This window comes from Podarcis raffonei, chromosome 1, assembly GCF_027172205.1.
Source record: "Podarcis raffonei isolate rPodRaf1 chromosome 1, rPodRaf1.pri, whole genome shotgun sequence".
Classification (NCBI taxonomy): Eukaryota; Metazoa; Chordata; class Lepidosauria; order Squamata; family Lacertidae; genus Podarcis; species Podarcis raffonei.
The window spans coordinates 126,567,565-126,592,951 of NC_070602.1; the positions used below are offsets into that span (position 1 = coordinate 126,567,565).

The 25,387-nt window shown below is 39.1% G+C and overlaps 1 protein-coding gene across 6 annotated transcripts in view; it reads left to right on the forward strand.

Annotated features, from left to right (window-relative positions):
* Positions 1-19,519, forward strand: part of BOLL (boule homolog, RNA binding protein) — a 33,913-nt gene extending 14,394 nt beyond the window's left edge. For 3 of the 6 annotated variants that reach the window (XM_053361520.1, XM_053361496.1, XM_053361513.1), the window contains exons 4-11: positions 1,563-1,617; positions 2,869-2,944; positions 4,948-5,075; positions 6,181-6,252; positions 7,336-7,383; positions 8,664-8,792; positions 13,190-13,285; positions 18,344-18,630. In XM_053361520.1, the coding sequence (XP_053217495.1) occupies positions 1,563-1,617; positions 2,869-2,944; positions 4,948-5,075; positions 6,181-6,252; positions 7,336-7,383; positions 8,664-8,792; positions 13,190-13,285; positions 18,344-18,502 (763 nt within the window). In that variant the 3' untranslated portion in view covers positions 18,503-18,630. Of the gene's footprint in view, positions 1-1,562; positions 1,618-2,868; positions 2,945-4,947; positions 5,076-6,180; positions 6,253-7,335; positions 7,384-8,663; positions 8,793-12,337; positions 12,702-13,189; positions 13,286-16,957; positions 16,997-18,343; positions 18,631-19,191 lie in introns of those variants that run through there. The other 3 variants (XM_053361539.1, XM_053361505.1, XM_053361530.1) reach the window with 3 other exon arrangements.
* Positions 19,520-25,387: the final 5,868 nt, after the last annotated feature.

The following is a 25,387-nucleotide window of genomic DNA, read 5'->3' on the forward strand; positions in this document are numbered from 1 at the left end:
TTATTACATTATTAACAAGACATGAGCACCTTAAAACTATAACCCCATACACACTTAACTTGGATTAAGTCTCATTAAACTTAGTAGGGCTTGCTTTGGGGTAGATGACTTGCATAGGATTGTACACATAGTTAAAAATCAACATTTTTTCCCTACAGTGGAGGAGGATATCCTCGTCTGAGTTGTTCCTCCTGCTCACTCCAGAAGGCAGAACTATGCAGTCATAGTCATTCATGGTACATTCAGGTCCTGGAAGGAAAGTACCAGCTCTTTTACAAAAAGTTAAAAGTTTACAAAGAGTTACAAAAAGTTTCCTATTTAGAGGTAATTAGTATATATCAGTTTACACTATGATTTTCCAAACCATAGGAACAAAAGGCAAGATGGCATTTCATGTTTTCACAGACTAGGGTACTGTGGTTGACTATCTCACAACCACAAGCTTCTCCCCTTGTGGAAGTTCTAAGGGAGACTCTGCCCACTGCCCCGCATGCTCTGCTTGAATTCTCTGCTCTAGCCTCCCTCTTTTTCAAAAGCCCACACTCCCCATCCCCAATTGGACTGCACAGGTACAGTGATGGGTAAGAGGCCGCATGCATTCGAAAGTAATTCTGCTGTCAGATCTTGGTTGGGAGTGGTGCCAATTGAGGCTTGCAGGTAACTGAAGGTGGGTGGGAGTTTGCTTCCCCACTCTAAAGGTGAGCTAGCCAAATATGGGCCAACAGGCCCCACCTCCCAGGGTGGAAAATCCAACAGGTTGGTGCAAGACTTCTTATTTTCACCACCACCACATCCACGTTCTCCTTCAGCTCTTGCTACTGTCCTGAGGTCCTGGTGCTCCTCACTGCTCTGAACTGATAGACCAAAATGCCATAGGCATTGCATTTCCATCTCACACAGAGTGCTGAAGGAAAGCTGCTTCTCCCTCCACTTCCATTCAGCCCGACCTGCCATGGGATATGCCGCTACTTCTGTCAGTCAAGTCTTCCCAGTTCACAATGTGGCAACAATCTAGTGAAAATAAAGTATAGAGAGTATACATACATACATACAGGCAAGCAAGCATGTAGACAGACTTCTGGTTCATTATGTTAACTATACATATAAACATTTCTGTCAGTTATTGTTTTATGTATGTCATCTTGGTTTAATCCATTCATTCACAAACTTGAATATGTAACAAATGCTGAAATTAACCCATAATAAGGTGTTGCGCATTGATAGAACAGATTAAAATAGGAAACTTTAATGACTAGTTTTAAGTAGAATAGTTTAAACTAAGTTTAAACCGTGGTAAAAAGCCACCATCCTGGTAAAGGCCATGAGAACTCTAATTTGTTTTGGGGAAGCCAGCCAAAAGATTATGTTTAATGGATTTCAAAATCTGGCTTTGTTTGATATGGTACATATACTGATCCATAGTGCTCAAGTCAGTCAGTGGTTCTTCCTCATTTTATGTGATATTAGCGGAGGCATTCATTTTATGCATGTCAAGCAGCAACTCTTGTTTGGGAAGGTTGCAAATATAGTATATGCTAAGAAAAACATGCTGTTTTACTTAGGTATGGTTTCATCACATTTGAAACTCAGGAAGACGCTCAGAAAATACTACAAGAGGTAAACATGATTTCATTAAAAATTATATATTTGTGCACAGATAGGAACTGGTAATACCAAGTAACATTTGTTTATGGTATGGTAGTGGGGAGTGCCTGGTGCTGCCCACAAACCAAAAAATATTGTGATTTTTAAATGGATAATGTGGTTTGTGAGTTTGGACCTGCCACACCAAAAATCGAGTGAAGTTAATCCAAAGTCTTGTTTTGGTCCACCGCCTTGATTCCAAATGGTGCCTGGCATTCCAACGACAACAATCGCTTCCACCCCCACCTCAAAAAGTTTCATGCCAAGTTTGAGAACAATATTTTGAGAGGTGTCCAGATGTATAGAGTACAAACAGATGCACAGAAAAATGAACTACTTTGCAAAATAATGTGGTACATTAGACATGGGGACCTGCAAAAACAGTTGGTACTCTTATTATTTATTGGTTCATTTGTTTAGTTTATAATTTCACTCTTCACCCAGTATTTGTAACACAAGAGTAAAAGCATTGAATACAAAACATAAAACAGATAAACATTACCAAAGTATATATAAACAGCAACTGTCAAAATTACTGGCATATTAACTCAACCACTATCTGAAGGCTTGGACAAGGAGGTACATCTTCAACCGCTGTGGAAAGGTAAACTATTTCAATGCCAGATTTACTTCAGAAAGGAGGTGATTCCAAAGATAAGGTCCTACTACTGAGAAGGTCCCATTTTGTGGTACCTCAGGGAGGCTTGCCCGGCTTTCTTCATTACATATCTTTAGGTGCTAGGCCAAAACATTCTTCTTCTCCCAGGCCTTTGGCTAATTTAGCAATGCATGGGAGGTATTGTTTTTTGTTTGTGACTATGGTTAGTTATAGTTATAAAAGTTATAAAATTTATAATAGTTATCAAAGTTTTATGGATCAAAATATTATGCATTTAAATCCACTTGAGATGGTTTTATTTATTTTTTAATCCACTCTGTTTGATTCAATCCTTATGATCACTGTAGTTAGTTATAAAGCGCAGTTGAATACATTATTTAAACAAATACTTGTCCAGTTCAAAAGAGTCTTACTCACCATTTGGCACAAAACAAAGGACTGAGTTCACAAGACATTTCCATTAAGATTTGAGGTGAACTGAAGGTATCTGTAAAACGTGTTGTTGAGATGTTATTGGGATTTTTGAGACATTCATTATTTGAATACATTTGAAAAATAAACTATTAAGGTAAATAATTGTATGTATTTTCTTTGCTTTGGCTTAGGCTGAAAAACTAAATTATAAGGATAAAAAACTGAATATTGGTCCAGCAATAAGAAAACAACAAGTAGGGATTCCTCGTATGTATTTGCTTGCTTGCTTGCTTCCTACCCCCTACCCTCATCTTTTGCGGGTGTTTTGGAAAAATCTTGGGCTATGCCAGTGCTGTGAAGAATTATTTAGGCTACAATCCTATACACACACACTTGGGAGTAAATTTCTTTGAACTCAGTAGTATTTACTTTTGAGTAGACATGCATAGGATTGTACTGTTACTGTTCTATTTGCCTACTAGTGAGTGTTAATATTCTCTTAGCAAGATTACCATATTTTTCGCTCTATAGGACACACCCAACCTTGTTTTAGAGGGGGAGAACAAGAAAAAAAATATCTCCCCCTCTCTGCTCAGCGCTCCTTCAGCAAAGTGGCAGGAGAAACGGAGCCCCTTCCATTTCTCCTCCCGCTTCGCTGAAGGGGCATTGCGCAGCTCTCCCTCTCTGCTGAAGCTGGGAGAGTCTTGCTCTCCCGGCTTCAGCAGACGGAACCCGAAGCCTTTGGAGCGCAGTGCGACTTCCCGCTGCACTCCGAAGGCTTCAGGGACAGCCGCCTGAAGCCTTTGGAGCGCAGCGGGAACTCGCGCTGCGCTCCGAAGGCTTTAGGCGTCTATCCCTGAAGCCTGGAGAGCGAGAGGGGTCGGTGTGCACCGATCCCTCTCGCTCTCCAGGCTTCAGCGAAAGCAACGCAAAGCCTCTGGAGTGCAGAGGGACTGCTCCCTCTGCGCTTTGGAGGCTTTGCATTGCTATCGCTGAAGCCAAGGAGCCTGCATTCACTCCATAGGACGCACACACATTTCCCCTTAAATTTTGGAGGGGGAAAAAGTGCGACCTATAGAGCGAAAAATACGGTATCTATAGTCGACCTCAGGCTCATGATAGTGGAAGGCTTCTGGCCCAGCTGAGGCACATGCCTTCTGATGGTGATACAGAGTTGCTTCTTTTCATCACATTAGTCCAGGCATAGGCAAACTCTGGCCCTCCAGATGTTTGGGACTACAGCTCCCATGATACCTAGCTAACAGGACCAGTGGTCAGGGATGATGGGAATTGTACTCCCAAACATTTGGAGGGCCGGAGTTTGCCTGTGCCTGCATTAGTCAGTTTCAAAGAATGATTCTTACTATTCTTACTATTAAATTGCAGTGAGCTGAAATTTTCTGTCAACACATTTTGCGATTTAGAGGGAAATTCTGATGTTGTAATTTGAGGGGATTAGGATGGGGTGGAAATGCTTCTCTGCTCTGTGTTGATGGGGGACATGTCTGACCCAGAGCCCACAGTCACATTTGTGGAAAGTTCTGTAAGCTTAGAGGTACAGGATCAGAAATGGGACATATTGGAGATTCCCTTTGGTTTGCTTGATCCAACACCATTAATTCCTCTGAGAGGCCCCAGGATTGGATCTCTCAACTACACCAGCCTGGAGCTGGCACAGTTAAGCCCTCCAACCAATTATTATAGTTAAGTGAATTGGTTTCTTGCCCCAAAAACTAATGAGTGAGAAATTAAACAAAAGAACTGCCAAGATAAAAAGAAGAAGACCCAAGCATGCACACGTTTCCTACCTTGGCCAGCACAAGCCAGCAGGGCCTTGAAAATGGTGGGAACTTCTGCTTCGCTCCCTCCCACCCACATCCCAGTTAAAATTGCTCTACTCGTAATTGATAAAGTATATTTACAAGCATCATAGCTTGGATCCTAAAAGTGTGTGTGCTGTGTTCTGCTCACAGAAGAGGGTTTTTCTGCCTCTCTTCCCATTGCAGTTCTCTGCATCCTTCAAAAAGCCACTTGTTGAGAGTCAGCCCCCAACCCCTCATCGCGTTTGTGTGCTATGGAGAGCTGTAACTGCAACCTAAGAAATTTGCAGAGGTTTAAGAGCTCTCGGTGTGCAAGTAGAAGTGCTTTCTGCTCTCTGGGGTTCAAGTGGTCTGTTGGATCCAAACCCATATGTATTAGAATTTATTTTTTTTTTAAGGATAGAATGCAAAGTCCCTGTGAGTTTTCAATTTTGTTACTGCTTATTTTAGGATCCAGTATAATGCCAGCAGCTGGAACAATGTACTTGACTACTTCAACTGGATATCCATACACGTATCATAATGGTGTAGCTTATTTTCATACTCCCGAAGTTGCTTCTGTTCCACAGCCATGGCCTGTACGTAATTTCTTTTGTTCTGAGACAATGCTGATGTGCCAATAGCTGTTTGGGTTTGTTATTGTTAAATTTTGGAAATTAAAGCTAATCATCTTCTCTGAATAGCTATTAGCACTAATTTATATAGTATACATTGTTGCCTTTCTAACTGTGCAACCTTCTTTCATACCTCTGTTGTAAGCAACTTTTGTGAAAAGTGCAACTCTGCTGTCCAGTAACAACTAAGTATATTTATTCAAAGGGTGCAGTATATTCCCCTGAATATAAAAAAGCAATTGAGGGAGTCAGCAGGAATAATTAATTTTATAATTTTATAAATTATCATCATTATAATCATTATAAAAATTAATCATTATAATTAATTTTATAATGAATGATTTTAGAGTGTTGTTTGTGTTGTACTTTTGTATTGTTTTATTGTTGTTAGCCGCCCTGAGCCCGGCTTCGGCTGGGGAGGGCGGGATATAAATAAAATTTATTATTATTATTATTTATTATAACTATGAAAAAGAATTTGGATGGGCAAGCAAATGGCAAATGCATGCAACACAGAATTGTAGCCATTCTATGGGCCCTTGTAACTATGATTAAATAATAATAATCATAGGAATGATCCTAGTCTGATTCTCCATAGGATTTCAAAGAATCATAGAATTGTAGAGTTGGAAGGGACCACAAGGGTCATCTAGTCAACCCTCTGCAATGCAGGAATCATTTGCCCAATGTAGGGCTTGAACGTACGACCCAGAGATTACTGGCAGTTTTGTGTATGCAGTATCCCACTCCAAATTCACTTTACGGTGGGTTTACGGCGTTCGGGAGCCAATTTGTTCGGCAGCCAAGCCGTTCCAGTACCAAGGTACCACTGTACTGTGGTTAGTAACTATGAAAAGTGTATTGAAGGGGAATTTGTTTTGGAGGATAAAGGAGGATAGATAGCAAAAGCCCAAATGGCACTTCTGATCTGTGACTTAATGTAAATGATTTGTTTGTTTGTTTATAATTTAGTGTTTTAGTGTATTGCTTAAAATGTATTTCTTAGTAGCATATTAATAATTCTTTGGACAACTCAGTAAGATTCTAATTGCTGTTCTCTTTTTTAAAGTCACGTTCTATTTCTAGTTCTCCTGTGATGGTAGCTCAGCCTGTTTATCAACAACCTACATATCATTATCAGGTAAAAAAATAAATGATGCTTTTGGCTACTTTATGGCAGCATAGGAGAGGAAATTGTGCTTCATAGTTTAATTGACTTCATAGTTGTTTGTTTGTTTGTTTGTTTGTTTGTTTGTTTGTTTTACCACTCTATCCTAAAAAAAATAAAAATCTTAAGTGGTTTACAGTAATATTTATAATTAACAAAAAAATATTTTCAGAAACCATAAACCATTATGGAAAGATGTATTTTTAATTGAAGCAGGCTCAGTAGTACAGTGGTACCTCAGTTTAAGAACACCCCCGTTTACGAACTATTTGGTTTATGAACTCTGCAAAACCGGAAGTAGTGTCCCAGTTTGTGAACTTTACCTCAGTCTAAGAACGGAAGCCGAACAGTGGAAGGGCACTGGCGGCGGGAGGCCTCGTTACGGAAAGCACGCCTTGGTTTAAGAACAGTTTCGGTTTAAGAACGGACTTCCGGAATGGGTTAAGTTTGTAAACCAAGGTACCGCTTTAGATGGACAGCCAGTGTATATATTTTAACAATGGTGTCAAATGGAATCTTTGAATGTTGAATTGGAAGGGACATGTTCTTGGCCATGTGCCCCCATCAGTAGTCTGCCCCCCTGCCCCCCCCCCCATTCTGCACCAGCTGGAGCTTCTGAACCGGGCACAAGGGCACATTGCAGTAATCCAGCCTTTAGGTTACCAACTCAAGAACTACTGTGGTTAGATTATCCCTGTCCAGGAGCAGTCCTAGCTGATGAACCAAAGCTGGTAAAAGCCACAGAGGACACTTGGGCCTCTGGTGACATAAATGTATCCAGAAGTACCCACAAGCTAGGCACTTGCTCCTTCAGAGTACAAGGTCAGCCAGAGCAAGTAACTTGCCTATGTCCTGAACATGGGAACCAAAGATGATTAAACTATTATATGTTATTAAAGAAAGAAAGATTGGCAATATGTCCACCTTGCCGTATATTGTGTTTAACTCTGCTGTATTGCTGTTAATGTCTTCAGCATATATTTTATTTTACAAACGGTGTAAATGTGGAATTTGGGGTGTGTTTTTTTAGCATACTGTTGTTTTCAATTACCACAGGCTCCTGCACAGTGTCTTCCGGGACAATGGCAGTGGAGTATTCCACAGGTAAATCATATTCAGTCTCCATAATCTGTTTGTTTATTTATAACATTTATATTGCACCCTTCCTCTAAGTACAGTGGTGCCCCGCAAGACGAATGCCTCGCAAAACGAAAAATGCGCAAGACGAAAGGGTTTTTCGGTTTTTGCGTCGCTTCGCTAGACGATTTTCCCTATGGGCTTGCTTCGCAAGACGAAACATCTTGCGAGTTCTTGCGAGTTTGTTTCCTTTTTCTTAAAGCCGCTAAGACGTTAATAGCCGCTAAGCCGCTAACCCGTTAATAGCCGCTAAGCCGCTAATAGCCATGCTTCACAAGACGAAAAAACCGCAAGACGAAGAGACTCGTGGAACGGATTAATTTCATCTTGCGAGGCACCACTGTAGTGTAAGGCAGTATAAATAGTCCCCTTTCCTCCACTACTATCCTTGGAACAATTATGTAAGATTAGATTAGGGCTGTCAGATAGTAACTGGCCAGAGGTGACTAGTAGCCTTTGTGGCTGGGATTTGTGGTATGGATTTAAACCTAGTATACCATACTACTCTCTGTGGGTTTGAGGTATACACTTCATGATGCCACGTGATACTGATTGCTCCTGGTGGACATGCAGGTCCAGACTTAATGGAATGAAATGGACTTTTAATTCAGGGGGATACTGCTAGTGGATGGGAGTGGGAGGAGTAATTTTTTGCTGTTTTCATGGGGTTTCAGCCCCTTACCATTCCTGAGAGTGGGGCTCCCTCAGCCCTCTGGGAGCAGTTATTCAGAAAGTGAAGAGGCAAAAGTCTGCCTATAGGAGCATCCCCTGAGTGGAATGCTGCTCAGGGAATATTCCTGCTGGCAGGAGCGAAGTGTGGGTACAAGCCAGTAAATTCACATCCTAGAAGTTTCAAAATTATAGTTTCAAAATACAGCCTTCAGTAGATTCATTACATTACCTCAGGTATTAGCTGGGACTGTTTTTGGCGCATAGTCCTAATTACTTGCTTGTAGAATTTTGGGAGGAGGGAATGTGATGGAGATGGAAGAGACAAACTCTTTGAGTAAGCTAGAATTCAATTCAAACTGGAAACAAGCTATCATTCAAATGCATGCACACGTTTTTGAACACATGGGTTTGTAAGTGTCAATGCTAAGAGTACGTCCAGGGGGAGAGCATTCCACTTAAATAATAGTTATCACATTTGCATTGAAATCATATATTACACTTTTTCTTCTTCTTTAGCTTGAATTCTTCTAACAGTTGAGAGTGTCGTATGCAAAACAATGTTTTCTCTTTTTTAGTCTCCTGCCTCTCCCACCTCATTCTTTTATCTACATCCTTCTGAAATTACTTACCAGCCCCTGGAGATTGCGCAGGATGGTGGATGTGTCGCTCCTCCTCTTTCCCTGATGGAAGCTGCAGTTCCAGAGGTACTTATACTCAGAAAAAGTATTTGTAGGCTGCATCTGCTCTACCTATTTAATTATTTGTAGATAATTTGATAAGATTGCAATGTATGAAGAAAGAATTTGCTATAATCAAACATTTTAGAAATCTGCGGGGTACCTTTCAATGAGGGCTGTGTGCTAGGGGGCCATTCATAGACTGAGTATTCTCCATTCACATATGAGAGAAAGTAATTAGCAGTACTAATTAATTGAGTATACTACAGTGACACTTACCCCTTCAGTAGTCTCACTGAATGTAGTGATCCCTTTATTTTATCTTACAGAATTTTGAGGGAACAGTTTGGAAATAAAGCCCACTTCTATCAGTATAGCTCTGGTCTTTTATCGGTTCGGTATTGCATAGTCCTGATCTCATATCAGTTTTTTAGGGTGCTTCCAGACAGGGACCTTATATCACAAAAAGGTTATACAGTAAAGGCACTTCTGCTTGTCCTCCATGCCAGTGGGTGGAGCTTGTCAGATTGTATCTGGGTTGGGTTTTTTCTGTCTCTCCCCTCAGTCATTCCTCCCTTGTTCTCCCCTACCTTTTCCCATTCTGGGCCTGTGAGCAGATATTTCTGTATCTGTATCCGTTCACCTTAAAAAATAATTATCTGAAAAGTGGTGCAAGAGCAAATGTTGTGCAGCTATGAGTTGAGTTTTTGATAGGTATTTCAATAATCCCCCTTTATTCCTGCTGCCAGCATCAGATAATGTTTATCAGAACACACCCCTAGTGTAACCAAATAGTAGGCATGTGGTGTAATACAAATTATTTATTTATATTTCTTTATATTATTTGTTACTTTATTATATGTACAACAATGGCTACAATAATACTGGTTCTTTACTAATCAGCTAACCCTGCTACACATTCATCACCAATTCACACACCATCTACCAGGCACTCCCAACAACACTCCCACCCAGTCACCACTCATTCTCTCCCACTCTCCATAACGTTTAATTCCTCTAATTTACTTAACGTTCACCTTGGGTACTCCATACATACATACATGTGCTTACAATATTATGTACAAAAGCACCAGTCTCACAAGGTCTACATTAAATTGCTGTATTAATCTTTTTAAAAAGTCTGATGCATATATTGCAATGTACTCCAGCATAATCCTTCACATGTACTATGTGGAAATCTTGAAAGAAGGGTTCCTCTGAAGTGGGTTAGTGGAAGTAGACACATTTACATTCAATGCTTCAATTAAACACATCGCAAACTTTGTACAGTCATACATTGGAAGTCAAATGGAATCCATTCCGGAAGTTCGGCTTCCAAAATATTCAGAAACCAAGGCGTGGCTTCCAAGGCGTGGAAGCTCCTGCAGCCAATCGGAAGCCGCGGAACCTGCGTGGGACATTTGGGTTCCAAAGAGCGTTCGCAAACTGGAACACTCACTTCCGGGTTTGCGGCGTTCGGGAGCGAGTTCGACTCGCAAGGTGTTTGACTTCCGAGGTACGACTGTGAGAAATTGCGTTGGCAAAAACGGAACTTCACAGCACCATCTGGTGTCACAGTGTTATAATGCATATAAAACGCTTTTTCTAGCTGAGTCCATTGTTTTGGCTGCTAGAAACAAAATAGCTAACTTACGCTCATGTGAGGAGCCAGTAGAAATAGGGGTGCACTGATAGAGCCACCCACTGAAACATCATCACACACATGACAAACTGCCCACCCTAAAAATCCAGATGAGCAGTAACCATGGATGGGTAATGGGTTATTTTTACTTCTGGGTTTTTGTGTTGAAATCTAGTTTAGATGTAAAAAATATGTGTTGGCATTTTGATGGCAATGACATCATGTGGATGCTGTAAAAAACATGTCATCCACAATCCGTCTGGAAGCAATCTTAGTCTTGCTACTGTGTGACAGAACCCAGTAAACTAGCTTTTTTATTATATGCTATTAAATTCAGTTTGGGTTCTGCAAACATAGGCAGTATATTCCTGGCTGACATTAGAAATCCCTTTCACCACCAATGCTCGTAGAAGCATTTGAAGTATCAAAATAATAATAATAATAACAACAGTAAAATGTATTATTATTATTAATTAATTAATTATTACTTTCACAACCCAGCTTTACATTTCATGTGCAGTTATGTGTACTCTATTATGATGGTCTCATTTATGAGGTGAAGCCCTTAGTCTTGAAACTTGGTTTTAAAAATGTCACATAGAGAGAAATGTACAAATATCCCACTTTCAAATTTTTAAAGTAATCAGGATGTCTTGACTGCAATTTGACATCTAGCAGGACATAAAATTTAACTCATACTGAACAGCAAACCAGCACAGAATGGTCAAACCCACACATATTAGTATAGCTAAATTTATATAAGTGTATGCATGCATGCATGCATGCACACACAATAGTGGCATTCAAGCAGGCATGGAGGACCTTCATGTAGAATCAAGTGGAAGGTTTTCCTGACCATGATTTGAGAAGTCGAGAAGATCCCAGTTAACTTAGGTGTTTGGTAGTTTCATTGTCCCATTCATATTGTTGCATGCCACTCCAATCTCCAAACGGTGTGGGATTCTAGGGTTCCAGGTGCTTACTTGGGCTTTGGTTTCCTCGGAATTAGGGAAGGTGGAAACTGTGGTGTCTTTATGATATATGGTTTATTTACACATATATACAGCCTGAGCCTACAATAGAGGGGCTCACAGCACCAACACTGCAGAACGTATTATTCCCCCAATAGCCACAGCCTTGGATTCAAGCAGAAATCAGACATGGCTCTCACTCAGGCTTCTGTCTGCTTCTGGCTCCTAGCTCATCCCCCTAACTCTGGTTTTTGTCCTTCTAATTGCTAGCCAGGTTGGGGGGGGCACCCAGCCAGGTGAAGGGGGATCTACCCATTTACCCTCTGACACAGAGCAACTTCCTTTCTTATATTAACAACCCATACTTAGGGCCATTATGGCCCTTGGCTGGCTAACTCAACAATGGGATATTCCATTCAATTCCAACCCTTTTTGGAGCCAGGAATTAGACGGGACTCAGGCATACAGCCTAACTCCTTCCCCTAAACTCTCAACAGTATGAATAGAGATAAATAGGAACCCTGATATCTTAGCAAGTTAAACATATTTTTTAAAATAAAAAATAGAAAAGAGAGTATAAATATAGCTGACCCCATAATTGTTAAGGCATACATGGAGTATGAAGTGCTTCAGGTTTGCTAAGTTTAACAAATATTTCAAACAGCTGCTGGACTCCACAGTAACTCTGCTGACTCCGGAGGGTTAAAAATAAATAATTTAACCATTCATTTCTCATCTACTTTCTGTAGAGTTAAAATGGGAGACACATAATCTGCAAAGAACCATGAGTGCCAGTAGGCATAGAAGGGGCGTAGGCAATCTTTAGTCAAGATATGTTAGCTCAATAAGTACCTGAGAGCAAGCTAAATTGGGGGCGGGGGGGGGGCACTGTACAGTAGGGATGGAAGGATCTGTCAATTTCAGTTCTCATTTTCTCATTTTTCTAATCTTCATTTCAGTTCTCCACGTTTCTGCAGCAATTTGAGAAAATCCTCATGAAAATTCTTCAGCATTTAATTTCTCCTAATAAACATACTTTGTATACATGTTTGACTAATATACACATTTTGCAAGCAATTTTTCTAATATAATGCATTTTAATCTGTTGTTTTCACTAATCTATAATTTTATGCACACTTTTTCCTAATATATGCATTTTTTATAAATATTGAGAGAACTGCATCGCAAAATGTGGATAGGTGTGACTTTCTTAGGGTGGATGGGTTTTGGTTTTTACATTGTTTCGGAAAGTGCAAATTGGATTGATTCGTTTTTAATGCAAAAGCAATCAAATTTCTTCCCAGCCCATTGTGCAGTAGATGGGCCAAAATTCTATAGATATACTTTGGTTTGCAAGTTATAAAGTTGTCAATATAAGATTTCCCCCTTGCATCATACATTATATACATTTAGCACTGCCAGTTCTGCATTATTACATGCTTCCACTAATTATTTAAATATACTGTGGATCTCTTCCAGTCATTTTGACTGGCCCCAAATCAGGTAAAAAGGTGTCTGTAATAGCCCTAACATCTAACCTACAACAAGCAGAAGTCAGAATCAGGTCTGCACCTTTACATCTATTCTGACAAAAGCAAAACAAAATACCTGGAAATTTGCAGGTAAACAATTAGCCCAAGGTCAGTTGGGTTCTTGGATAACTAATATAACATTAAAAAGCAGTTCTGAAATGATGGAATGAAAATTGCTTTCTGTGCACATTTTTCCTGTTTATGCTATTTTTAATATATACTTGTTTTGTAAATATATTTGTTTGTAAATATGTTTTTCAACATTCATTTGTTTACCAGCCATATTCTGATCATGGAGTTCAAGCATATCACCAAGTTTATGCTCAAAGTGCCATAGCCATGTCAGCCCCTGTGATGCAGCCTGAGTCTGTTAAAGTAAGGTCTATAACCTTCTTTTTCTTTGGGGGCGTGTTTTAGCTGAAGGGGACACAATTCAAGTTGGATTGGGAGGTGATAGTGTGAGAAAGGCATAAAATACCCTTTCCCTTGCAAAAGTATAGGCATACTTAGTTTTAATTTTTTTATTGTAAATCACATTGATCTTTAGGAAAGGTGAGGCAAAATAGATTAAATAATTAACAAAAAATGAAAATCCTTCGCCCCTTGATGTTGTTCTTTTTCTGACTTTACACTTGAAATTCTTTGAAACATTAGATGTTTGAGTAGATACTTAGTATATGGCATAGTCACAAAAATATTTCCAGTAGAGGGTGCTACAGTACCAAATGACATCACCAACGAAATTCAGTAGGAGCTAATCAGTAACAAGCTATGAAAAATGATAATCATAGAAATGTTTCAATGAATTACAAATACTATTTTCCTTTTCTATATCTTATTTTATTTTTCAAAAAATTAATTATCTGACATTGTTGCTAATTGTGTGAATGGTGGCATTAGCAGTAGCAGCCGGTGAGGTGGGATGAAAGCAGTCCTCAGCTGGGAGTGGGGGGCGGGTGTCCTCATGGCCATCAACAGCTGCCTCTGCTGTAACTTTGTGGTGTCTTGCCAATAAGGGCAGAGGGTGCCTGTACTCTCCACTGCCTTCTATTGCTTTGAGTGAATATTTGGTGTGTAGTTAAGCCTGGCAGAAACTATTAAAAGACATTAGTCTACTGCATAAGAAAGAGTTGCTCTTCCTTTGTTGTTTTAGTTAGATTTGTAAAATCATTTTGTAAAAGTTATATCACGATGTCTTTTTTCCCCCACTTCCCTATTTATGTTGCAGTATATCCTCTTAGCAAAGTGTAAAGGAATTTGTCCTTCAAAATCAGTTCAAATTAAGCTAATTAGCTATACACATACTTGCTTTGGGCTAGACTCCTTATAGGCAGAAATAGGACTAACAATTTCAATGCAGTTTTTTTTTAAAAAAAAACTTCCTGAAATAATGCTACACACTGCTTTGCTTACTTACACTATTGTACTATACAGTACAATTGCATCATGCACAGAGGTTATATTCTGGGGATGGCACTTAAACCCCAACCCCCCTCATGACCATTTTTACCTTTAAGCAATTTGCAGGGCCGTCCAAGTTCTCAGAAGAGCCTCCCAAAGCTCTGTTAGCAAGCCCAAGAGCTTAAAAGCTCTTTCCATGCCAGGAAAAACCAGGGCAGAACAAGGTTTTAAGCTCTCCATTTTGCGTGCAGTTAATTTGCGGTATTTCAACCAGCCAGCTTTCAACCACATAAGGTTGAAATCATGCAAGACACCATTGAACTGTAGTTCTTTTTTCCTTTATTTCAGGCTTAAAGAATACTAGCTGTAGTTAGCTGCATTTAGAGCTTGGGTTCTTTTCCTCTCCTTTGACCTTAATGGGCTACATAATCTTCTGAGACTTGAAAAAGGAGTAAGAACCCTAGCCAGACATGCAATTGGATCTGTAATTATGTTTCTGCTTTCCTCCTTCTGTGGAGTATGTCTTCCAGTGCAGAATCATGCATCTACCATACTTGAGAAACTTGCATGTTTTTATTAATATAGCTGTCTACATGTACAGCTCTGAGTCTGGAAAAGTTCTGAAGCTTGGCGGACCAGTGCTGTAGCAGATGGTTTACAGGGTGTGCATAGAATCATAGACTTGGAAGGGACTCTGAGGGTCATCTAGTCCAACCCCCTGCAATGCAGGAACGTATCTTCCTGCTTAGATTTTTGTTTTCTGCTGCTGCTGCAGAGGCAACAGGAAATTTTGTTTTGTTGCTGCTAAGCAGATTCCTTTTCCTTTTCACTAGTTAGAATTCATTAATAAGGCAAGCTATTGGGTAGTTGTGTTCCCTCATATATTTTCATTTGGGAATCCTGTAGACCTCTGAAAATTGGGTAGGCATAATGTGCCCAACTCAGTATTAATCACAGCTGAAGAGGCATACTCAGAGCAGCATCGTGCATCAGCCCTTGGTACTGTGTCTGGTGAGCTTTGAACTTCATCAGGTCCCAAATGTCAGAGGTGGGGGGAAACAGCTTATTGGAAATACTCTAGCGTCTCTAACTGAACTCCTTGTGATTTCCCCCCATGCCACAATTCTTGGAGAGGGGAGGAAAACCTGATATAAATGCAATGCTATTTAGAAAGGGAAGGCTTAAAATTAATGAGCTGATTTCTAGAGATGAGGAAAAAACATAGAGAAGGAAATGGCTAGAAAGTAGCCTACATAGGCCACAATTTGCTAGACTAGCTGTGCAATAGGCCATCCACACCTGAGAAAATGCCACACCCATTGAGTTTTCAGAGTCAGATTTTCTGAGCTCTGAATGAGAGGCAGGTGTTTTAGTTTAACATTGTGCATATTCCCTGGAAAAGTGAGTGGAGAAAATGTGGCAGTTCCACAGTAAATGCAAAGTGTGGAAGCAGCCCAAGTGACAATCTGTCAAGGAACTGAGAGGACAGAAATTCTCTACACCATGAAAACTGCATGTCTGAAAGATGACTAAGCTAGAACCCTACTATCTGATATCCAGTATTCAATATGTTGAGAGCTTTAGCGCCTTCCCTTTTATGCCCACCTGGGGAACTCAGGTATATGGTATCCAATCTGGGCTGCATGTTCATGTGTTTTCAGCCATTTTAAAGAATGGAGTGCCTTGACTCCTGAATGCATAGCATCACAAGCCAGTATTTTCTTTTAAATAAGATTAAGCCTAACATTTGTTATCTAGGGATGTGCCTTTTTAAACAACAAATATGCAACTAACCAGGACCTATTATTTCAACTTAAATTTGTTATAAAGCTAATGAACATGCCCACCAATATCTTCTAAATGTCCTACAGCTCACATACCATTGCCACCCAAATTCGCCAGAAATCCATCCATCCCTGGTTGTATCCTGACAGGTTATAATTATTTGGCTTCAAATAAATTCAGCATTGTGTTTGGACCCACCAAAGAGATGGCTACCAAAAGCAAACTTCTCCAATGAAGAATCTCCAATATTATAGAATGGAGTTGCTACATCTGGGCATTTCAGTAAGAATGGGGGTCCAGTGGCCTGTTTTCATGGAGCTGGATACCATGTCCCTAAATCTCGACACCCCACTGCTAGCCCTAGTATGTCACGAGTGCTTCCTTGCCTTCCATGTTCACAGAGACACCTGGAACTGGAAATAGGCAGCAGCATAATGTAAGAGAGACAGACTGGAGTTTATGCCTTAATCTAAACCAGGGAACCTTTGGCCTTCTAGATGCTATAGGCTCAGACATGTTGGCTTCTGTCTCTTGTTTTATCTGCAGTTATTTGCTCAAACAACAGTTTTCTGTGACTTACCTTGGAGTAGATTACAAGATGGATTTAGAAAATCCGCCCCTCCCCAGTTTTCAACATGAATCACAGTATATATAGCTCAATTGGGGTGAGGAATCTCCAGCCTCCCAGTTGGGCCTCTAGGTCTAAAACAAATGGGGAAACCTTGAAATAAACAGGATAAGCTTCACATGCTCACTTAGGAATGTAAAGTGAACAAAGTAAACAATAACGAATATTCAGATAGCAATTGATCATACTGTTTCTGTCTAATAACTAACAAGGTGGAGTTAATTTATTCTCAGGGTTTGGAGATGCTGATGCAGTACTTCTAGGAGTGATAGGTATGCTACAGTATTTTCAATACCAGTTCATCAACCTGGGTATTGTTCATCAACCTGTATTTTTTCCCACCCAGTTATGGGCAATTCTAAAAGACTTGGGTAATCTCTTTCCCTTAGATTAGAATAAGACACATTCCTTTGAAACCTCAGCCTTGTTCAGATAGTTCCAGGCTGATGAATCTTCCTTGTGACCTCTGTGATTACTTCCAGATAAGTACTGGGGACAGAGGAGAGATATATATTTTCTAATAAAAATTGTAACCCTTTCCCCCCCCCAGAAGAGTTGTCCAAAGTGGCTAACAACAAATATAAAAATAAGCGACAGACAATGCAACTGATTTAATAAAGTGTCTCATAAGATTTAGCAATGGTTGGGATTTTAGGAGCGTTGTCTTTCTACACAATGCACACACATTACAATAATCCTTTCTAGGAGCAATGAACACAAGTGACCATGGCTGGGTCTGGCTGCCCAAAGAACAGGAAATCAGAAATTAGTCATGCTTTGATGCCATAAAAAACAGTGGGAATTAAGTTAGACGTTACTACCTTAAGTCTCATTAGTTCCAGTGTGGCTAAAATAGGACTAGTTTCCTCTGGAATACGTGAATTAACCCAGATAGTACTGGGACTACCTTGACTGAATAGAGAGCTGGCGTCCCGCAAGTACGTCATTACTGAAGCTACTGAGAACCTAGGAATTTCATGGTTGTAAAAAGAGAGAGAGAAAGAGGTGATTTCAACCTCTTTCAGAAGCTGCTGTTCATGAACCTGATTTATAGGAGACTGTTCTTGGCACAAGACTAATCGAGAAGAACGGTGTAGTACGTAACATGCTGAAAATCAAGTGTAGGGATTTGCATACATGTACTAATTATTTGTGGATAAATAGAAAATTTTGCATAATTGACACTTGGGAATTCACATTTAACCAGAGTGATCACCTAGGACTGATGGGTTTGCTGATCAATCAGAAAATTCTTCGAAATTATTTTCCCTCAGAAAATTGAAAACAATCAAGAGCAAATTTGCTTTATTATGGTATAACTCTTCAACAATTCCATGGGAAAACTAACGTTGCCAGAGTTTCTTTTAGTGCTTTTTTAAGTCGGGTGGGAAATAGTTTTATATAGTCTTGTTGTTGCTGTTACTGTTTTAATGAAATAGATTTGTGTACCACTCTTTATCCAAAGATCCCAGTTTAGTTCACATGTGGTCATTTTGTGTTGTAAATTAATTCCTTCCTTTGCAGACTTTGTTTATATATTTAGCAGAACTGTCATATACCTGCTTAAAATGTATTGTAATTAACTGCTATTTTGAAATGTAGTTTTTTCCTCTTTATAGGAAGCCAGGATACATTCTGTAAGAAGAAATTTTTCTCATCCTTCTTCTATGAGTTTAAAGCCTCGTTACGCACGAAGTCCTCACTTTCATCCTAGAAAAGATTACAGATCAGATGACACAGTGCTCACTGCTCCTTCCTCTACAGACACTGTTAAATAGCACCATAGTTATACTTTATAGCTAATATGAAGGTGTGTAATTTTGTAGCTCCTAATGTATATTGAATACTGCTAAGTCAAAATGTCCTTGCTTTTTGTAAGGTGTTTAAAGACCTTGCACTTGTAAACATAAATTGCAGGATAAAATCATGGTTACCTTTATCAATTGGTATTCTTATATGGTGACGGACTTGTAATTGAGAAATATGCAGGCTATACATGTGCTGTTTATTATGCCATTTAAAACTAGCGTATTTGTGCTGCAAACCAAACTTAAAATTCATTTTCATCTGATAGGTTACAAGAATGACTAAGTACAATATTAAAAAACGTTTTTGCCTGATGGAAAACGCATGCTATGCTGGAATCCGAATATTTTATTTAACATTTGTATTTAAGCATATTTTTGGTTTTTTTAAAATAATTTGGTGCAAATACTGTTTTACATATTGCAACTGAAATAAAATCAATCTTTTTTTTTAGTTTATAAAAATTAAAAGTAGTTCCATCTGCTTATGTCCACATATTTTTTTCTGATTTTTGTGACTGATACTTTTCTGAAGGATATAAAATACTACACACATTTTTGATACTATTTTGGATGTGCAAAAATACAAGCTTTGCATTAATAACATAATCTATTACAGTATTTGAAAACTTTCATTAAGCCTTTGTCTTCTCCCTGTGCAGGATCAAAATGAATCACTGCCTGTATCATGTCCTGAGGAGGAATACAATTATCCTCTTCACTACAAGGATTAGAATTGTTTATTCCCTGCTTTTGTTTTACAAGCTTTTTGCTGTAGTCTTTCAATTTATACTTATTCTGGCATAATAAATATGCCTGCTGTATTCAATTAGAATTGAAGCCTTTTTATCAAAGGTGAAGTCCAATTGTTTTATTTTTTTAAAAAAGTCAGGTAAGGATTTCATAGAGTCAGTAATACAACGTCAGCAAGGTAGCATTTAAATAAATCTTTTAAGAACTACTGATACTGTCTTAACAGCGAACTGGAAATAAACAAACATTTAAATACAACCTTATTACCTGCTTTTCCCACAGTGTACCTACCATTACACGTGGTTGGAGTTAGGATAAATTCAGACTTTTACTAAAAATTTATTTTTCTAGTAACATGTTCACTCTTGAGTCTTTAAATAGGTTTGCACCTTTATAGAACGTAAAAAGATCATATGCAAAAATAATTTATACCTTTTGTAAAAATGTTTGTGATAACCCAGCAACTATCGGGTTTAAGTGGTTTTTATGTCAAGTATAAAGAACTTAAATGGTTGGGGGTTATCTGTTTAATGTTACTGTTTTTATATTTGCAGAGGTTTTAAAATATATCTGTATAAATGTGTTCACATCTATTGAAACTGCTTTATAACTGTGAAAGGATTTGCTCAGTTGTATATATCCTTGTAAACAATATAAAAGTAGCCAAGAAAAGGCCATGTGTTCTGTTACTATGGCATTATTTCTAAGTATATCATGAAACTATTGTATATAGCTTATTTCATCCAAGCAATCAGGATCAGTTTTGAATCTTTTGCTTGGGTTCCCATTTTTACTTCGTGTATTAGACTAAAAAAAGCAAAATTTTCTGAAAATATTTCAAAATTGAGATGTCCAAAGAATGTCTGGCATTTAGAACTGCAATTTAGAAAACAATGTCATTCATACTTGAAATCCTTTGTTCTTACTGCTTGCGTTACGGAGTTATTGATATTTATATCAGGTTAAATAATACCCAAGACTTTCCATTTTAGTTAATTCATTTAAGAGAGCAATATAAACATCAGGATTAGATTTTTTTATCCCTGTTTGGCGAAGAGTAACTCAATACACACAAGTATAGTAATATAAAGAAATATCTAATGCATAAACAGGTCCCTCCCTCATACCTAATTCTAAGGGGTTATAACAGAAGTAAGAAAGCTGTCTTCTACCCTTTGTATCTGAGGGCTGTTATCAATCCTTTTGAAATGCATGGATTTTTTTTTAATGCAACATTACATTATAGAATTTGGGCTAATACCTGGTCAACCATATTATCTTGAAGGCTAGTTGAATCTAATCTATTCCTTCCCCCGTATTATGTTTCTCCATAGAAAAAAATAACTCCTGAGTCTAGTGTACTTATTAATTCACCTCATTTATATATTGAGGGTTAGCAAGCAAACATTAACAACACCACTCTGTGTTACAATCCTGATTTTAAAACTTTTATTTGGGATACATGAGAGAATCATATTTGCCATAGATTTAGAGATTGAATGAATTATTTAAGTAATGTTTACGATCATAACTCCAAACGTATTTTAAGAAATAAGTGAAGAACTACCATAATGTTAATTAAAACAGGACTTTTCCTATGACTGTTTTGAAATGTTCGAAAAATGTGAACGCCAGATTGTTATTTGTGCTAGTGAACTGGGGAAAATTCACTTTAATCATCACATTGTCATTTGACATATCACTTTGCTATTTCTTTATGCTTTTTAACATACTCTATAATCCATGTAACAAAATAAACTACTCAACAAACTGCATTCTACTAATAAGATAGACAAAAGTAACAGAACACATGGCTTTGCATACAGACTTTCTACCTGTATTTTAGTATAGTTTTACAATGTAAGTTTATTGTAATATGTGTTAGTGTAAATGTTAGGGTAAAATGGTAGTTTTGGGACGCTCATACTGCACCAGCTTTTTAAGGAATGTAAATGTCACAAGCAAGATATTTGAAGAGATACGTATACAAATATACTAAGACACTGGATTTTTTTAATACACGGTAATTCCATATTACTGTGGAGCTCTGATTTTGAACAATGCTACAAAGTATAGCATAAGAGTATTATTTTGTTTGGGGCTTCATTATTGGACAGTGTCGATCAGAGCTTTTGGTGTGATAACAAAACATAGCTGTAAAATGGCACTTGAAAGCAGGATGTATCGTGGGGTATTCTTTAACATATTTTCAAAGGAATATAAGAGTTTACTTTTGCCATGGTAATAAGGAGTAGTTCATAAAAATGCTGATCATAAGTAGAATGTTTTTGCATTGTCATACAATTCTAGCTAAATTAACAGGGTACCAACATGGCTCCTTATGCATTTACTATAGTTCCTGCAACCTTAAGTAAGTTAAGATAAATGTACAGAAAGATGTTTTATCAATAATTTTATAGTACTTCAAAGTTTTACAGATTTGTTCTCTACTCATTTTTTGTTTCAACTATGGGTAGAATCCAGTTACACTGCAGGATTCTGTTAGGCTCAGTAGAGCCTTGATTTACACAAATCCCAAACAAGCATGAGGCAAGGAAGCAGCGTTGTAGGCCTATGTATGGACTTTCCATTCAACCTAATGCCTTTTGCACAACCTCTATACACACAATGGAGAAAGCATGTCTCTATGAACTATTTGTGCAGGGCTGCTAGGCCCACACTGGACTGGATTCTGCCATGAATGTATGATATACAGTAACAATATTGGTTCCTGTAGCTTGTACCATTTTTAAGAAGCCAATGGCTTTGTAACAAAAGTTTCATCTAAATAAAGTATTCTTTATCTACTATTGGTAATGCAGATTTATTTTTTAGAAAATAATAGAGACAGCAAAATAAAAGCAAGTTAGGGGGGTTTCATATAACACCTTATCATCAAGAAACAGAATCCTGGATAGAACTATTTTGAAGGTGTCAGGTCATGGAATAGTTTAGATCTTAATTATTCCAATTCAGGGGTATCCTAGAGGGAGGACAAGGAGGGGGGTCATTGCTCCCCTTCTGGTGTTTCAGACCACATGGCCACATTAACTCTACCTGTGTATTGAGCAGCTATTGTTATAAACAATAAACTGGGCAATGTGTTGCTGTTTGATCTTAGTTGCTGCTGCTGTAGTAATAGGATGTAAAATGAAATTAACCACAAAACATAGATCCTTAAAATACCCCCCCCACCGTTTAATCTTGAACAGAATTTCCAAGAGTAAGCCTTTAAACCTAGCTGAGAAACTCCTCTTCTCAAATAATTTTGCCCCTTTCCATGTGAAATGGCTCGCAGCTCCGCTTGCATTCTATGGACAAAATTAATTGAATGTAGTATAAGACCAGGTGCCCCTCACCAGCTCCAGTCGTGCTATTGCATGCATGCCTTTAATTTGTTTCTGACCCAGCTACGTGAGAAGTTGAGGCAGCTGTGCACAGGAGGTCCTGGGTCCCCAGCGATGCATAGGAAAGGTGCTCAGCCTACAAGAATCCTCATCCGGTGTACCCAGTGACTCTAGTAGTTATCCTGACTCCAAGGAGCCTTCCATTAGCAAGTGAGGTGTTGTAGGCAAGGTGCAATAATGGCAAAATGCAATATCTAGACAGCATTTAGGCTCCTCGGGTACAACAGAAGAACTGGCTTTATATTTGAGGGCAGTTGGTTCATCAACAAACATATGGGACGTTTTGAATTGTTTTAAATATGGTTTTTAATGCTGTAACCCACCCATCTGTTGTATGTGCAGCCTTTGAAACCTTCAGCACGTTCCTTGAGAGGGCAGTGGGACACCCAACAGGTCACCCACTGCCTGGACATTTTTTGTTTGTTTGCGGGAGCTGGTGAATCCAGGGGCTGCCAGGACCTGCTAGCGGCCTTCAAGTGGCTATATGACGACTTAAGAGGTAGGTCCTTGCTGCCCACAAAAAAGCTTAAGGGTCTTCAGGTAAGCTCATTTATTTGGGCCTCTGGGTAGACTCTGGTAGCTTCCTCAATCCCTTCCACTCCTGTTTGCCATGGTGGCGTTTAATGCTGTACATCTCCCATGGGTGCTTCCCAGCCGACTGGCAGAAAGAAACATCCCAGCAGCAAGGGCTGATGGAATGCAGACCTGATCTTTGCCCTCCTGCCGTGCCAACCCTGCTTATCTGCTGTAAAACCAAAATTAAGTGGCCTGTTTCAGCCCACAAATGCCTATTCATTGTGCTTATTTCCACTGCTCCAATGAGCCTGGTAGAGAATGATAAACTGATGGAGCAACATGAGATTTTTAAAATCTCAATTTGACATGAAGACCAGGAACTAAAAATAACCCCTGCATGACTAAGCATTTTTGTTGTTGTTTAGTCGTGTCCGACTCTTCGTGACTCCATGGACCAGAGCACGCCAGGCACTCCTGTCTTCCACTGCCTCCCGCAGTTTGGTCAAACTCATGTTAGTAGATTCGAGAACACGGTCCAACCATCTTGTCCTCCGTCATCCCCTTCTCCTTGTGCCCTCAATCTTTCCCAACATCGGGGTCTTTTCCAGGGAGTCTTCTCTTCTCATGAGGTGGCCAAAGTATTGGAGCCTCAGCTTCAGGATCTGTCCTTCCAGGGAGCACTCAGGGCTGATTTCCTTCAGAATGGATAGATTTGATCTTCTTGCAGTCCATGGGACTCTCAAGAATCTCCTCCAGCACCAGAATTCAAAAGCACCAATTCTTCGGCGATCAGCCTTCTTGATGGTCCAGCTCTCACTTCCACACATCACTACTGGGAAAACCATAGCTTAAACTACATGGACCTTTGTCAGCAAGGTGATGTCTGCTTTTTAAGATGCTGTCTAGGTTTGTCATTGCTTTTCTCCCAAGAAGCAGGCATCTTTTAATTTCGTGGCTGCTGTCACCATCTGCAGTGATCATGGAGCCCAAGAAAGTAAACTCTCACTGCCTCCATTTCTTCCCCTTCTATTTGCCAGGAGGTGATGGGCCCAGTGGCCATGAGCTTCGTTTTTTTGATGTTGAGCTTCTATGGGAAATTTGGGCTGTTTTGTCTTATACAGCTGCCCCCAGTGCCTTTCTCTATCTCTGCAAGTCTAAAGAGAGAGATAAAAAATTCAAAACAGTGTTAACTAATATGAATAATTTAATAATAATTTTATTATTTATACCTATAACTATAAATGTGTTGTCTTACTCTCAAGGAAACTTAAATAAGCTGTATAAAGAAATCATTCATAGACGGGTCAAAGTTGAAGCAGTACATTTACTTGTAAGCGCTGGGATCATATAATCAGAATTGTAGAGTTGGAAGGGACCTTGAGGGTCATCTAGTCCAACCCCCTGCAATGCCGAAATCTCTAATGCTAGCTGCCAACTTGCAGGGGGCTTAAGACGCCTTTGAACAATGCAGTTGATAAGATTGTGGCTTAGCTAGGCTGCATGCCCTGAAGAAATTAAAATAAATACAGTGGTACCTCGGGTTAAGTACTTAATTCGTTCCAGAGGTCCGTTCTTAACCTGACACTGTTCTTAACCTGAAGCACCACTTTAGCTAATGGAGCCTCCTGCTACTGCCATGCCGCCGCCGCGCGATTTCTGTTCTCATCCTGAAGCAAAGTTCTTAACCCAAGGTATTATTTCCGGGGTAGCAGAGTCTGTAACCTGAAGTGTATGTAACCTGAAGCGTATGTAACCCGAGGTACCACTGTATAAGCAACTAGTTGAAAATCTACTCCTTTGCTCTTTGCTTGCAAAAAGCCCCTAAAACAGAAGCTTTAAGAATTAACTGTTAGCTTAACAGAAAGATTGCCATAGAGCTCTTTCTTGTATAACATGAATCAAATCCCTCCTCTGGGTTTGCTATGATGTACATTTCATACTGTTTCTAAATGGGACATATCAAAACCAAAGAAGGTGCTTTTTAAATATTTTTTAACTTACTAAGTCAATTACTCCAAATACAATTTGTACTGCTCTCTAGCCAAGAGAGTCTTTTGCTATTGTGTGCATTTTTCCCCAGCTGCTCTGTGCGAAGGAAGTCAGATCCAAACTCACATTTAAAACAAGAGTCTGAACTGCTTTTCATTTACTTTGCTCCCCTTTGAGATGCCAGAAGCAATTT